At 44.6% G+C, this 15,862-nt stretch overlaps 1 protein-coding gene across 2 annotated transcripts; it reads left to right on the forward strand.

The window, feature by feature from the left end:
• The first annotated feature begins 3,570 nt into the window (after positions 1 to 3,570).
• si:dkey-119m7.4 (uncharacterized protein LOC560629 homolog) lies at positions 3,571 to 14,692 on the forward strand. Of its 2 annotated transcripts, XM_041069472.2 has the most exons (15): positions 3,571 to 3,864; positions 4,095 to 4,189; positions 5,144 to 5,278; positions 5,400 to 5,482; positions 6,684 to 6,770; positions 6,926 to 7,215; positions 7,595 to 7,698; positions 7,819 to 7,973; positions 8,372 to 8,540; positions 8,868 to 8,991; positions 9,580 to 9,683; positions 11,163 to 11,374; positions 11,470 to 11,578; positions 13,414 to 13,626; positions 13,852 to 14,692. In XM_041069472.2, the coding sequence occupies exons 6-15, from the start codon at positions 6,994 to 6,996 to the stop codon at positions 13,874 to 13,876; spliced, it is 1,437 nt and encodes a 478-aa protein (XP_040925406.1). In that variant the 5' UTR covers positions 3,571 to 3,864; positions 4,095 to 4,189; positions 5,144 to 5,278; positions 5,400 to 5,482; positions 6,684 to 6,770; positions 6,926 to 6,993; the 3' UTR covers positions 13,877 to 14,692. The 2 variants fall into 2 exon arrangements, with proteins under 2 accessions (XP_040925406.1, XP_028997594.1); XM_029141761.2 differs by lacking the exons at positions 3,571 to 3,864; positions 4,095 to 4,189; positions 5,144 to 5,278; positions 5,400 to 5,482; positions 6,684 to 6,770 and having other exon boundaries at positions 6,779 to 7,215.
• Positions 14,693 to 15,862: the final 1,170 nt, after the last annotated feature.

The following is a 15,862-nucleotide window of genomic DNA, read 5'->3' on the forward strand; positions in this document are numbered from 1 at the left end:
AGGGGTTATGAGGGTTATGACAAAAATCTGGTGTCTGGCTGCTAGGTTTACTGAATGAGCTCATTTCATGGTGAGAGCTTTCAACACACATAACTTAAACTTTGCTCCTCTTCTGCCAGCTCACACTTACTTAAATACAGACTAGCCTTCAGCGCAATAAATGCAGAACACTGAACGTGCATGCGTTCCAATAATCTGCCATTTGAACAGCAACGTCTAAAAAGCACCAGTGAAGAACTGGCAGGTGATTGGAGCTCCAGTCCACCTTCAGTGGTAGAATAGTAAGATACAATAGTCTTCCTACCTGTTGTGCGAGGATGAGCAGGAGAGAGCGGCAGAGCAGTGACAACATCTCTTAGGTGAGAGGGTCTGTGTTGGCCAGGGAACGGGAGCAGGAAGGTTGGAGGGAGCGGGGGCGTGTTGGGGGGGACTGGCAGAGCTCCGACAGGGAAGGGGACAAAGCTCCCCTCTGTCTCCTCTCCCCTCCTCAGTGATCCACTGGGGAAATATTTGTCTTCATAACTGCTGCGCCGCTCCAAGGCCTTCAAGTCCTGCCCGTGTGTTTATTCTTAGTCTGTGGCCTCGCTCACATTTATCTGGGTGCAACTAACAGTTAAATCAGTATGTGGCCAGTTTGACTTCACATTCCGTTATTATTTACAATAACTGAAGGGTCCTAGTGAGGACCCAGCCTTCCCCATCCATCATGTGAGGCCAACGCCCTGTCGACACAGGCTTCTGTGTTACTGTAACATTACTGATGCTACTCCTTGGACTAAAGCATCAGGCCATGGCTGACGGTTTTACTGTGCTAGTGACGCTCCTCTGCCCGCTCCTGTAGCGCCACCAGCAGGTGGATCATCCAGTGTACTGTATAGATGGTACCAGTGGGCATGTGCTTGTTGCTGAGAGTTTGAGCTCAGATACATAGAATGTACCGACACTGACCCAAAGACAGTCACAATACGAATCCACTTGGTTCTGGGCTTCAGGCCTCTGCCATGGTTATTGTAGAAGATAAGCACTGCAGACTATCTGGGGTAAATAGAGATGCAGGCTCCTTTTGGTGGTGCTCACAGGTTCTAAACTAAGCTCCTTAGAGATGTTGGCTGTGATTCAGCATTGTCGTTTTGAAGCCAACAAGCAACAACAATGTTGATTCAGGCATTTTGCTGTGTGTAATCGCAATATATACAGGGTTTAGCTAAGTGTTGGCCTGCAAACATCCAATGATGACAATAAGAGGAAGAAAGGTAAAGAACAAGCCGAGGTGAGATGCCGAACTCTAGCAGGGCCATAATCAGCTCCGAAGCACAGCATACAATCTTGGAGTGTAATAATTGAACTTTATTGATCCCACATCAATTTACTCTCTGCATTTTTACCCATCCCTTAGGGGATCTATGGGCAGCCACATTGGTACCACGGCTCTGGAAGATCTCCTGTGTGGTACCAGTGCCTAAGACACTGCATGCCAAAGATCACAGCAGCTTCAGACCAGTATCTCTCACATCCCATCTGATGAAGACATTATAGAGACTGGTCCTGGGTCACCTCCGCTCTGCGGTGGGAACCTACCAGGACCTGCTGGAATTCGCCTACCAACGCGGCATAGGAGCAGACAACGCCGTCATCTTCCTCCTACATTGAGCTCTTTCTCACCTGGAGAAGCCCGGCAGCTCTGTGAGGATAATTTTTCCATTTCCAAATTTCTCCAGTGCTTTTAACACCATCCAGCCGGTGCTTCTTAAACTCAAACTGGAGGAGGCTGCTGTGGACCTCTATCTGACAGAGTGAATCATGGACTACCTCACAAACAGGCTGCAGGATGCAGTGTGCACTCTGAACTGCAGTTTGGGGGCCCCACAGGGGACTGTACTGGCCCCCTACCTCTTCACTCTTGCAACACGGACAGCTGTGTTCTACATGAGTTCTCTGATGACTCTGCGGACTAATCAGCGATGATGACGATGCAGAGTATAGGACTTACTCAGGACTTTGTGGAGTCACTAGAACCACCCCTGATCAACACAGGGAAAACAAAGGAGATGGTGGTGGATTTCCGCCGACAGCAGTCTGCTGTTATCTCACCGATGCACAACCAGGGATCTGAACATTAAACTGGACTAGACTCATAACACAGATGCACTGTACAGAAAGGGTCAGAGCAGATTCAGATTCCTGCTGAGACTGTGGTCTTTTGCCACTCCTGAAGACCTTCTATGACTCTGTAGGGGCATCAGCCACCCTGTACGGCTGCTGGGGCAGCAGCATCACAGTGAGGGACAGTAAGAGACTGGACGGGGTCATCAAGAAGTCCAGCTCTGTCCTGGGCTGCACTCTGGACACGGTGCAGGAGGTGGGTGAGAGAAGGGTCCTGGCTAAACTGACATCCATCATGGACCAGGACTCTCACCCACTGGAGGACTCAGTGTCTGCTCTGGAAAGCAGCTTCAGTAACAGACTGATCCACCCTCGCTGTGTGAGAGATACCTCAGATCATTCCTACCTGCTGCTGTCAGAGTCTGCAATCAGGACTGTTAACTATGTTGTTTATGTTAAATATGAATGTAAATGTTAAATATAAATATAAATGTTAAATATAAATGTTAAATGTTAAATCTAAATGTTAAATGTAAATCTAAATGTTAAATGTAAATCTAAATATTATATATAAATGGGTGGAGCTGTGCGCACTGTTTGTGGTGTTTGACTCCACATCACTGATCTGCATTACGAGCGCTGTTTGAGGGTAGGGGTGGATTCTACTTGCACATTCATGTAATCCAGTTTTACACTCTGCAATTATTTAACATTTACATTTACATTTACAGTACAGGTACAGGGACAGGACATGACAGGTACAGGACATGGACAGGGTAGAGGGAGAGGGAGAGGAGATAGGAGAGGGAGAGGGAGAGGGAGAGGGAGAGGTAGAGGAAAGTGACATGAAGTACATTTAACATTTACATTTAATGTACATTTAACATTTATATTTACATTTACATTTACATTTACATTTACATTTACATTTACATTTACATTTACATTTACATTTAAAATTTCCCCACTGAGGGACTATTAAAGATTTTCTTATCTTTAATTCTTAACATGTGCGGGTTAAACTTCTGCTCTTTCCTGCTGTTGAGATTACAAAGCTTAGGTTTAGCTCAGATTTAGGCCTCAGTGATAAGAGAAGGCTGTAGTTTGTAGTATTACTCGTCTTTTGTGCCACCAGATAAGATCCTAACTCCACCCACATGGAGATTCAAAGGGAGAGTTAATACCAGCTGGAATGTTCATGCCTTTTGCTGGTTCTCTTTCCTGCTGAGAGTGAAACCAAAACAAATCCATAAGATTTGATGCACGTTTTCTTTAAAGCCATCCAGTGTTTGTGTCAGAGCTGACCTTAAGTCACTGGGTTACCAAAGAAATTGAGATATGATACTTTTTGACTATAAGGAGGGTGAGCATTGTCGCCTCCCTCAGAAAGCTGACGCCTCCTGATGTGGCTCCCTCCCATCCACTGTGGTTAAGTGATCCTCCTTAGCCAGACATGTTAGTCTCACAGTACTGCAACACAGGTTATCTGATGCTCGAACAGCTTTGATGTGCTCCAGTATCTCTGGTCCAACACCTGAATTAGACCTTATTTGGAGGGTTTGGGAGGTTCCAGAAGATTTCTTATATTTGGATTTGTCTGCCACAAATCTTCCTGGCATTCCACATGCTGGTGTCCGTCTTCACTGGGGCTGTTCCCACTCATTTCTGCTGTTCCCGCACAAACGTCAGCCTGCTGCTGCCTGAGATGGCCAATAAGGCTCTACCTGACACTATTGAGGATGTGGAGGGACCCGGCTTCAGGTCTGTAAATCAGATAACTACTGTAACTAGTCATGCAGGCTGGACAGGTTTAAAATGGATCAACTGGCCTGAACATTGTATGTGCTGCAATCACAGCATCAATCGTTTTTTTAACCAGGTTACATAACTAAATAATAGCTGTTTATAAGATGATTTAATGTCGTCAATAAAACAGAGTCTCAGGGTTTAGTAATGTTTTTAAATTAAGCTGTGTCTATCTTGTTTCTTAGGGAGAAATATGGCAGCCAGCTTTGACATGTCTCTAGGACTGAGGCAGCAGCACTGCTACATGTACAATATGTGCTGTTTCCCACATGAGTCTACTGTAAGTCTATGCTTCCAGTGGAAGCCAAGATTAGCCCTTGGTCTTTGCAAGTCTGTCTGTGGAGAAACCCTGACACCTACTGGTCTGTAGCAAGCATCATATCTTATTTGACGGCTTCTCAGCAAATGAAATAGAAAAATACATTTTCCCACCATTTAGACAAAGTGAGGACATTTTGGCTGGTCCATTATATCTAAAGCAAAACTTTAATCTGGACCTTTATGCATTGAGTATATTTATAGTTTAGTGGATCACAAATTTCATGGGAAAGTAATCTAAAGGAAACGCAGTTACCTTCATCCAGATGAAGACATTCAGATTTCACCTACTGTATTGCTAGAGACATACGCAGCCTCAGCAAATGATTTGCTTGGTTGTTTGGAAAGTGTTTGTGCCGGATGCCCTTCCTGATGCAAATCCTTTATTTATCCAGGCTCGGGACTGGCACAGAAGTCACTGACTTGCAACTCCTGCAGCTAGACTTGAACCTGTGACCTTGCTGTCAAAAATATGTTTCAATATAGAAAAACATTTGTGTTCACTTAACCACATCGGTCACTTATTTATAATAGTTGCAGAATGAACCTTTTGACAGGAACGTACTGATAATTGGACAGGACTGTAAGGAACCTTGATATACTTACAAATCAGCGTGTTTACCACCCACACACACGGAATATGGCGAGGTCATTAACTTCAGCACTTGAGCAAGAATTCTAGAGAAACCAGAGCTGTAGCTTGTTGAGCAGCAGCCTGGAGCCAGTGTACAGCACTGAATACTGTGTAGAAGATGTGTTCAGACCCAGCTACGGTCTGATGATCTAGATTTTACATTCTCAGTGAGTTTCTGAATGAATCTGAGCCACAACAATTACTGTGTTTATATACAGTACTCTGCAGTGATTCTGTTGTGATTTGTCCAAGGTCCTCAGTGAATGTCTCCTGTGTTATCAGCAGCAACCTTCACAAACAACTCCCTCAATAGCTTCACTGGAACACAGACGAAGAGTGCTGCTGACTTGGGTCAGTCATTATATGGAGAAACAGCAGTTTGATACGACTGGAAATCACCTTCACCCAACAATAAAGGTTTGATGTGAATAGACCTGCTGCCTGTGTGTCCTGTGGTGTCTACATGTACATGTAATATAGAGCGGTGTTTAATGCAGACAAAAATCTTCTCTGCATTTTTTTCATTCATATCCTACAGGTCGATATGGACTCATTACTTCTGCTCATCCACCTTCTTAGTCAGTTGTGTGGGTGTTTGTAAAAGAGGAAGAACAAGCTGAGGTGAGACAGCTAGAAAAAGAAACTCTAACAGCTAGTTACAGTGGGACAGTAATCAGCTCTGAAGCACAGAATGAGATGAAAACTGTGGCAACCAGCCCTCCAGCAATTGGAGGTGCTGTTGTCTTTGTTCTGTTAGGTGTCTTTGTGGTGTGATGTCATCTCCTGTTCTGTTCTGTGTTCCAATCACGCTCATCACCTACACCTGTTCTATAGTCGCTCATTCTAGCGTAGTGTTGAGACGGCCAGTTTTGTGTTTTGGCGGTTAAAGGAGTTCTGTTGGCCTCAGTAGCGGTAGCAGTAGCTGATGAGAGTAGAGTGAGTGAGTTTGTGACAGGAACCTTTAGCTTTACACATCCAGGTTGCACACAATTTATTGAATAGACTAGTGGAGAATGTTTCCGCTGTTTGCTGTTTCTCTTGAAGGTCAAGCTCACACTGAAACATGTTTCACTTCATTTAGCTTTCACTTTCAAGTCAGTAGTGAAATACAAAGCTACATTGACGCTTTAAGTTAATGTGATCATTAACCTAAAGCGGTAATGTGTGTACATATACATGTGTGCGTCCCTGTGTACGTGCGTGCATGCATGCGTGACAACAACCAAAGACATAACAGCATTGAGGTCGCTCAGCGGAAAAGCTTTAGAACAAACCAGCCTCCAGGCCTTGAACATGTGCGGGGTAAACGCTCTTCCCTGCTGTGGAGATTACAAAACCTTGAAAAGGAATTCCTCTATTGACCGTTCACAGCCCCACACCTCATCAAAGAATGTCTGTCCTCTCCGATTTCCCCTGAAGGCACAGTTTCACTTGTGAGTGGTTTGTCAGTGGCGGTGTCCGCTCCAAGCCGTGACAAAGAATCTCTCCCGTGTTTAAACCTGTGATGTTGGTTGAAGCAACACAAAACCTGATAAGGTTCAGATGTAGGCCTTAGTGATAAGAGAAGGTTGTAGTTTGTAGCATTACTTGTTTTTGGTGCCACCAGATTAGATACTAACTCCACCCACATGGAGATTCAAAGGGAGAGTTAATGCCAGCTGGAATGTTCATGCCTTTTCCTGGTTCCCTGCCCTGCTAAGAGTGAAACCAAAACAAATCCATCAGAGTTGATGCACGTTTTCTTTAAAACCGTCCTGTGATTGTGTGAGAGCTGACCTTAAGTTACTTGGTTACTAAGAATTTTATGATACTTTCTGACTAGGAGATGGGGAGGGTGAGCATCCTGTCACCGGGCTCCTCCCTCAGAAAGCCGACGCCTCCTGATGTGGCTCCCTCCTATCCACTGCGGGTAAGTGATCCTCTTTAGCCAGACATGTTAGTCTCAGCACAGCAACACACAGGTTATCTGACGCTAAGTACCTCTAGTCCAATATTTGAATTAGACTAAAGCTTCTGAAGCAGCTACAGAAATGAATTTTGATGAAATTCTCTGCCTTATTGGAGGGTTTGGGAGGTTCCAGAAGATTTTGTATATTTGGATTTGTCTGCCGCAAATCTTCCTGGCATTCCACATGCTGGTGTCCGTCTTCACTGGGGCTGTTCCTCCTCATTTCTGCCGTTCCCACACAAACGTCAGCCTGATGCCTGCCGTCGATGGGCAGCCTGAGCCACAGTGTAGAGTGCTCCTAAACCACAGTGCAGCTGTAACACCTGGCAGTGGACAAGCTGCCAGCAGCTGCCCAGGGAGCTGGGAGTACAGCAAGGAGACCTTCAGGAGCACTGTTGTAACCGAGGTGAGGAAAATACACGTTGTGAAGCTCAGACATGTGAGGGGGCCGAGCAGAAGCATGTGACTCTCTGTGCCTCGACACACAGCAAGTTTTGTAACACTTAATCTGAAGAGTGGGCAGCACCAGCGGTTACATGACAAATTATTTGATTGGACCAAGCAGTGTCACATGCAACAACATTACAAGTCAACTACTGTGTCAGCAGAAAGTCTGCTGCTATTTCTCCAGTAGCCACTGGGACCTTGGAGGAAAAGGGCTCTGGGCCCTGTGAAGAATAATGATCTCATGAAATGTGAGAGTATTTGAACTAGATCAAGGCAGGACGTGCTCCTTTAACCACAAGTTGACTGGGTCCGGTCCTGATGGGGTTTTTTTTCTGCAGTGGGACCTGATTTGTGACAACGCCAGCCTAAACAATGTGGGTTCCTCCATCTACATGTTTGGCCTCCTGGTTGGAGCTGTGCTGTTTGGGACCTTGGCTGATAAGTAATGACCCACATCTGTGTGTCTGTCCTGTGTTTATAGTCTTTTTTTCATTCTTTTTTGCACCTTACTGCACCGTACTGTGTCTTGGGACCTGCTTAACTCTTTGTCTTGTATTCCCAGGTATGGTCGCAGGATCATCATCCTCATCAGTCTCGCTATTCAGGCTGTGTTTGGTGTTGGTGCTGCTTTTGCTCCTAACTTCTACACCTACACTGTCCTTCGTTTCATGGTGGGAACATCCATCTCTGGTGTGATCATGAATGCCTTTGTCCTGGGTCAGTTTCCTGTTTGAGTTCTGTGACAACATACAAAATCAGCTCAGTTTTATCCAGGCATGATGCCATCCGACCTAAAGCCTTAAAACCTTATCCTTAAAGCTTAAAACTGAACTTAAACCTGAAAGGTTGAGCAGGGTCTGAGGCCAGTGATGGAACTCCACTAAGGTTTAGCATAACTGCGGTTTGAGAAAGCATTCCACACGTTACGTTGACCAGTAGTAAACCATCACCTGGGACTTAAAGACATATTGTTAACAGAAAGCACATGTGAAAAACATCAGTGTCAGAACTAGGCTCTAAGTAACATGATTTTGTTGGTAGTGGTGGCGGTGGTGGTGGTTCCATATGTTGTACCCAAGCAGCTGTGCATTAACTGGCCTCTTTGTTCAATGCAGGCACAGAATGGACAGGATCCAAGCAGCGGATGCTGGCCGGTATAATCACCGACTACTTCTTCGGCTTCGGCTACATCTCGCTGGCTGGCGTGGCTTACCTCATACGAGACTGGCGTAAACTCCAGCTGGCGATTTCAGCGCCAGGCTTCCTCTTTGTGGTCTACATCTGGTGAGTGGGCAACAGAATGGACCAGACCTAGTGAAGGTCTAGGAACACTGACAGATCCCATCTTTTCTGTGCTTCTGCTTGGAGGAGTATTTCTAGTTTGTTAGATCTTATCTGTGACCTTATTTTTAACGACTTGTCAGAAAAACCTGCTAAAATGAATAATAGCCTCATTCCGTTAACGTGTCCCAACATACCTGTCAGTTCCACCTGTCCTTTGACTTGCTATGACAGGCTGATCAGTCCTATGTACTGTATATATCTACTATATACTCCACCTGCAGCAGAGCGTCCAGTAGGAGCTCACCTATTCTGGCCTTTAATTCTTAGGGTGCTGCCAAAGTCGGCTCGCTGGTTAATGGCCAACGACAGGAAGGAGGAAGCCTGGGAGCTGATCCAGAAAGCAGCGCAGATGAATGAGAAGCCGCTGCCAAAAGACCTGCACATATACCAGGTAGCGCTGATGCTATGCAATATGTATTATTGACATTTTAAGACAACGTGAATGAGTTACTGAATCTTTCTACGTCTCCACATCACACTCATACGCTTCCTATGCCACTGATGAGTTATGTTGTGTCTGTCTGACCTGCTAAGAGAAATTGTGTAAACCTCTTCTGAGGGTTTGACCTCACATTCATAGAAATGTCTAATGACTCATCTAAAGGCAGCCACAGTTCATTCATCATCAAGTTCGATCATGTTTAGTACATGGAACCTGTAGTTGAATACAATAGAGTAGTAATGAGTAATGAGTAGCTCAGCTACAGACACAACTGAATCCAATCCCTGCAGTAATACATTGTAGGTGAAGGTTGCAAAAAGTGTCACATTAGAACCTAAAATACCTTTAGTGCTAAACATCCCGCTTTGGGATGTTTCCGTCTGAGAGTTTGTCTCCTGCTTTAGAATCTACTTTCCAGCATATGAAACAGTCTTTGCATAAATGTTTCGATCTGTAGTTATCATTTAAACATGCAAACTGCTGGAACGGTGCTGTGCTCTGTGAACCTCAAGTCAGAGTCATGGTCTGTGTCATCAGGTCTGTACGGAGGAGAAGCCAGATGTGAGAAGAAAATACTCCTTCATCGACCTGGTTCGAACCCCAAAGATGAGGAAGCAGTCTCTGATTGTGTTTTACCTCTGGTGAGTGGGAGCGAACCCTGCTCTGGTTGTTTACGTCCACATGGACAGGAACAGAAAGTAGACCCGGCCTAGTTTCACAGATAGAACAGATCAGAACACATAGGAATATGGTGGTTCTGTTTACTGACTGCTTTGCTAGAGGGTCACACGTGACAAGCAACAGAAATGTAAGGTAAAGGTTACAAACGGTTTTCACATGGGTCAAAGGTCACATAAGCAGCTTCAGACAGAATTTTAAGAACTAAAGTTATAGACTTATCTGTCTACCTGACGTGACTTTCTAGAACGTAACATAGTTTTTTTCTCTGTAGTAAAGAGTTGTCAAAGCTGTTCTGATGAATCATAATCCTACAATGAGGCTGCAGTGAAGCATCTGCTGCAGGCAAGTCCATAGAACTTGTGTAACCTGATCTCTCCATCAGATAACTCAGTAAATGCAATGAGTCCCCCCTCGAAAAGTTCTCCTAATGGAAAGTTTGAGATGAAGGTTTGACCATCACAGGCCAAAACAGAAGGTGACCTCTAGTTGAAGCCTGAATACTTTATGGTGTTGTAATTTGTGTCCTGTCAGCTGGACTGTTGGGTTTTAGGTAGAGGCTGAAGGTTGAGTCATGTCAATTGGATTTCTTCTTTTCAGTAGAAACATTTCACCACCGATCCAGGTGACTTCTTCAGTGTGAAAGAAGTTGGCTGAAGGCCACACATTTATCCTTCAATAGAGTTTTCCTTTCCCACTTGTAACGATAGGCTCGTAATGAGAACAAAGGGCTTAGAGTAGTGAGCAGTTGAGTACTCTCAAGCTTCTCCCCCAGAGAGTACTCACCTGCTCACTACTCTCAGCTCTTTGTTCTCATAACGAGCCCATTGTTACAGGTGGGAGGGGAAACCTTACTGAAAGGTAAATGTGTGGACTTCTGCCAACTTCCTTCAGCCTAAAGAAGCCACCTGGATTGGTGGTAAAATGTTTCTACTGAAAAGATATCTATTTGGCATGACTAAACCTTCAGACTATCCAAAGTCATCCACCTGTTTCTACGTGTGTCACTTAGGCTGTTTGCCATTTGCTGTTTTATTTTGACATCTCCTGTTTGTTCCTACCAGTCTTAGTTCTAGCTTTGTTTTCAGTCATGTGTTCCACCACCTGTTCTGTATTAGTAATCAGCCTGTGCATATAGTCACCAGTACTCACCTTAGTTCCCCGCCAGATTGTTTGCTCATATACCTGTGACGCTACAGCGTTTTTCCGTAGGTCTGATTGTGTACCAGTATCCTGCCTGTTGTTTTGACCGTGCCTCTGCCGTGTCCCCGCCTGTTGCTGTTGCTGGAGTGTTTTGGAGTTGCTGTGGACCGACCTTTGCCTGCCCGACCACGTCATTAATAAATCCCCTCAAGCCTAGTCCTGTCTGTGCTGTGCGTTCGGGTCCTCCATCGTGTCGAGTTCTGACAATAGCAGGTTCCCTGCTTCTCTCCCTGACTCAGGTTCGTCAATGTATTGGTGTACTACGGCCTTTCCCTCAACATCTCAGACTTTGGCATGAACATCTATCTGACCCAGCTGATCTTTGGCCTGGTGGAGATGCCTGCACGCACCATCACCCTGTTCACCCTCAACCGCTCCCGTAAGATCTCCCAGCTGGCGTTCCTGGCCGTGGGGGGCCTGGCCTGCCTGCTGACCATCTTCATCCCCAGTGGTACGTGGTGCTTCACGAGCTTCTGCTGAGACACACGTCTTCCTCTTGTTTCCAGTATGTGCCTCTGGTAACTTCTTGACCTTTCTGTATTCTAGACCTGTATGTGGTCAGAACAGTCCTGGCCATGACTGGGAAGTTTGGGATCACTGCGTCTCTGTCTATCATCTACATTTACTCAGCTGAGATATTCCCCACTGTTATCAGGTAAGCTGGCGTCTTATTTTCTCCATCTAAAGTTCACCTACGTAGTTCTGTCTATTTATGTTGTCATTCTATGTTGTAAATTTAGCATGCTGCATATGCATATCACCATGGTCCTGAAGGAATGCTGTTTTGTTTCACTGTATACTGAACTGTATGTGGTTGAATTGACAATTAAAGCCTACATGACTTGACTTGACTTGACTTGACTTGACACAACTGTTCGGTCCCCAACAGAACCTGTTAGCTATCCTTTAGAAAACAAGTGGCAGCTTGTGTCTGCACTGATATTTTATTTCATGCACAAGCTCAACCACAACATTTTATGCAATGGTGACTGAGCATTGCTGATTGTCGTCTTAGCCCAGACATTTGGCGTGTCAGAGTACAGATGGTGGTGGAAGCCTGAGGACCGTGTCATGATAAATGATCCCATTCTGAACATCCTGAAGTGGGTCCAGAACAAAGAGTTAACAGTCCCTGACTTATTGTATTTATTCCATAGTTCACCAAAGTGACTGGAGACAGAGACCAACACACTGTCTGGAAGAACCCACCAGCTTGGTTCTGCTGGAGGTTTCTTTCTTGGTAGAAAGGGAGTTCTCTCCTCTCCACTGTTGCTGTCAAATTGTTATAATTGCAATTAAATGTTTGCTGTATGTAGGATTTGTTGGGTTTCGGTGTGAGGTTTTAAATCTTTCCTTGTATAGTGCCTTGAGTTATCTCTGTTATGAACTGGCGCTATATGAATTGAATTGAATTGTACATGTACTACAGATGTACAGTAGTTCTGTCGACATTTAGTATCATTACTACCACGCTGTTGGTAGGAAATGTACAAAGACAGGTCATGAGACATGAGTTGTGACCTTGCATTCATAAAAATGTCTAATGATTGTGTCATTATTCCTAGATGACAAGTTGGATCATGTTTAGTGCATGGAACCTGTAGTTGAATGCAATACAGTATTACAGTAATAATAACAATGAGTAGCTCAGCTACTGTAGGAGCTGGATGTGCTAATGTGTGAAGCATTTACAGCAGCACAGGAGAAGCTATAAAGTGTCACTTTAGATCCTAAATGACTTTTAGTGCAGTTCCGTACATCAGCAGGACTTTTCCACACCCAACTAACATCACAGGCTACATTTAAATGGTGCTGGTCACACCTCCAGTCAACTGGAACTAGATCGTTCTTAGACTTGCTGCTCATTAGACGGCGCAGCGCGACGGCAAAATAACGCAGCCGCTGGCGAAATATCGGAGGAAACAAACCAATTTTCTGCGGCAGCAGGAGAAAGGCTGCGCCCTAATTTCTTAAGCATTGAATATCAAACCAAGACAACGTTAAGCTGCAAGTTATAGAAAGTTCAGCTTGTGGTTTGTAAATACTACAGCGACACAGGAGAACATACGAATGAAACACTGGTGCCCAGGATGTAGTAGCGGTAACAAACACTGTTTATCCAGACTCTTCATTAGGTGCCGCTATGTTAAGAGTTACTTTGTTACCTAATATGTTCTGCCGCAAGTGTCCGCTGGCTGCGCGATCATCTCATACACTACACAGTGATGAACGGCGCAACCATAGAACAGCGCTGGATTATGTGTTTTGTTTGAGATTTAAAGAGTCAAAATCAAAATTGAGTTAAAAAAACATAAACATTTTTTTTTTTTTATCGAAATCGCGTCTGTGTGTGTGTGTGTGTGTGTGTGTGTGTGTGTGTGTGTGTGTGTGTGTGTGTGTGTGTGTGTGTGTGTGTGTGTGTGTGTGCAGTGTAGAAGCTGGCCAGATATAAGCTCAGGCATATATTATGTTACTACTTCTACTCCACAGACAGAACGGCATTGGTATAGGTTCCATGTGTGCTCGGACCGGAGGCGTCCTGGCTCCCATGATGTACCTGCTGAGGAACATCAGTCCCAAGGTTCCGATGGTCTTGTGTGGCGTCTGCCCTATCCTGGGCTCTGCCTTGACCCTGCTGCTGCCTGAGACGGCTAATAAGGCCCTACCTGACACTATTGAGGATGTGGAGGGACCCAGCTTCAGGTCTGTAAATCCGATAACTACTGTAACTAGTCATGTAGGCTGGACAGGTTTAAAACAGATCAACTGGCCTGAACGTTGTATGTGCTGCAATCACAGCATCAATCGTCTTTTAACCAGGTTACCTACTGAATAATAGCTGTATAAGATGATTTAATGCATTCAATAAAACATTCTAAGGGTTTCATGGTGTTTTTAAAATTAAGATGTGTCCATCTTGTTTCTTAGGGAGGAATATGGCAGCCAGCTTTGACATGTCTCTAAGGACTGAGGAAGCATCACTGCTACATGTATGTGCTGTTTCCCACATGAGTCTACTGTAAGTCTATGCTTCCAGTGGAAGCCAAGATTAGCCTTTGGTCTTTGCAAGTCAAGCAATATTTTTTACTTGTTTTTGTGTGAACATTTCTAGTCTGTGTAATACGTACATCATAGACAGAATACTACATTTCAATAAGGTGAGTTATTACGTTTGTAAATGGACTAATACGCTGGGTATAAGAGAGGATAGGATGGGTTGAAAACAAGATAAGTGGGTGATATAAGCTGTACCTGGCATTGTGTAAATAAAACCGTACTGTTACAATAATCAACACCCAGATTTTCAGTAATTACCTGGCAACCGTGGAGCTGTGCTACATTTACAGTATGTCTGTTTTCTGTGTTTTATTGTTAAACTGTGTTTGTAGCCTTCCTTCCTCACACCAGCCATTTTTGTAACCACAGTGGAAGAGTTTCAGACACAAAGGTGTAACAAGCACCAGCAGTAGCCTTGGACTGACTTTACGTGTTCTGAGCCTCACAAATGCTGCTTTATCACTGTGTGAATGCTGGGACAAGATATTTACAGCTTACATGTTCAGATGTTGGTTGTAAAAATCAACAGCTAAACTGTCTATGGAGAAACGCTGACACCTACTGGACTGCAGCAAGATATTTCTTACAGCTTTTATATCTTGTTTTTTGTTTCAACTGTTTCTAAATTTTTTACGTTTTATATATGAACAGTTTGCCGCACCTATGTCTGTGATGTGCTGCATTTATGTACAATAAAGAATTGATAGTTGAACTTGTGTGTGTGCATGTATTATAAACGTCCAACTAACCATTTAGATGAACATCTAGAGCAAAAGTTTGGTCTAGACCTTCACGCATTGAGTATATTTATACTTAAATATAGATCACAAAGTTCATGGGAAAGAAATCTAAAGGAAATGTAGATACCCGTATCTAGATGAAGTATGGAAACAAATTATAGCAAGGCTTAGGAAAAACAGCAGATGGAACCATGAGTTTTTTTCATTTCTAGTTCAACTGTTTGTTCCATTAACCAGATCACTTTTTTCATATAAAAAATTAAAACAAAACTTCCTTCTCACCCTCCGGGGGTGGTCTCATCCGCTTTCCAAGCTCGGGTCTTCTACCAGAGGCCAGGAAGCTTGAGGGTTCTGCGCAGTATTCTTGCTGTTTATAGGACTGCACTTTTCTGGACTGAGATGTCGGATGTTTTTCCAGGGATCTGTCGTAGCCACTCCTCCAGTTTGGAGGTCACTGCCCCCAGTGCTCTGATCACCAGAGGCACCACTGTGGCCTTCACCTTCCAAGCCTTCTTTTTTTTCTGAGCCCTTGGTATTTCTCTAGTTTCTCATGTTCCTTTTTCCTGATGTTGCCACTTGTTAATGCCACATCCACCACCACGGCTTTCCTCTGCTCTTTATCCATCACCACAATGTCTGGTTGGTTCGCCATTACCATTCTGTCTGTCTGTATCTGGAAGTCCCACAGGATCTTGGCTCGCTCGTTCTCTACCACCTTGGGAGGTGTTTCCCATTTTGACCTTGGGGATTCAAGTCTGCGCAGATGTTCCTGTATACTATGCCAGCCACTTGGTTATGGCGTTCCATGTATGCTTTCCCTGCCAGCATCTTACACCCTGCAGTTATGTGCTGGACTGTCTCAGGGGCCTCTTTGCACAGTCTACACCTTGGGTCTTGTCTGGTGTGGTAGATCTGGGCCTCTATGGCTCTGGTGCTCAGGGCCTGCTCCTGTGCAGCCAGGATGAGTGCCTCTGTGCTGTCCTTCAGCCCAGCCCTTTCAAGCCATTGGTAGGATTTGTTGAGATCAGCCACTTCAGTTATGTTCCGGTGGTACATCCCGTGTAAGGGCTTGTCCTCCCATGATGGTCCCTCTTCCAGCACCTCATCCTCTGTTCTCCACTGCCTGAGACATTCACCCAGCA

This window comes from Betta splendens, chromosome 24, assembly GCF_900634795.4.
Source record: "Betta splendens chromosome 24, fBetSpl5.4, whole genome shotgun sequence".
In the NCBI taxonomy this organism is placed as follows: Eukaryota; Metazoa; Chordata; class Actinopteri; order Anabantiformes; family Osphronemidae; genus Betta; species Betta splendens.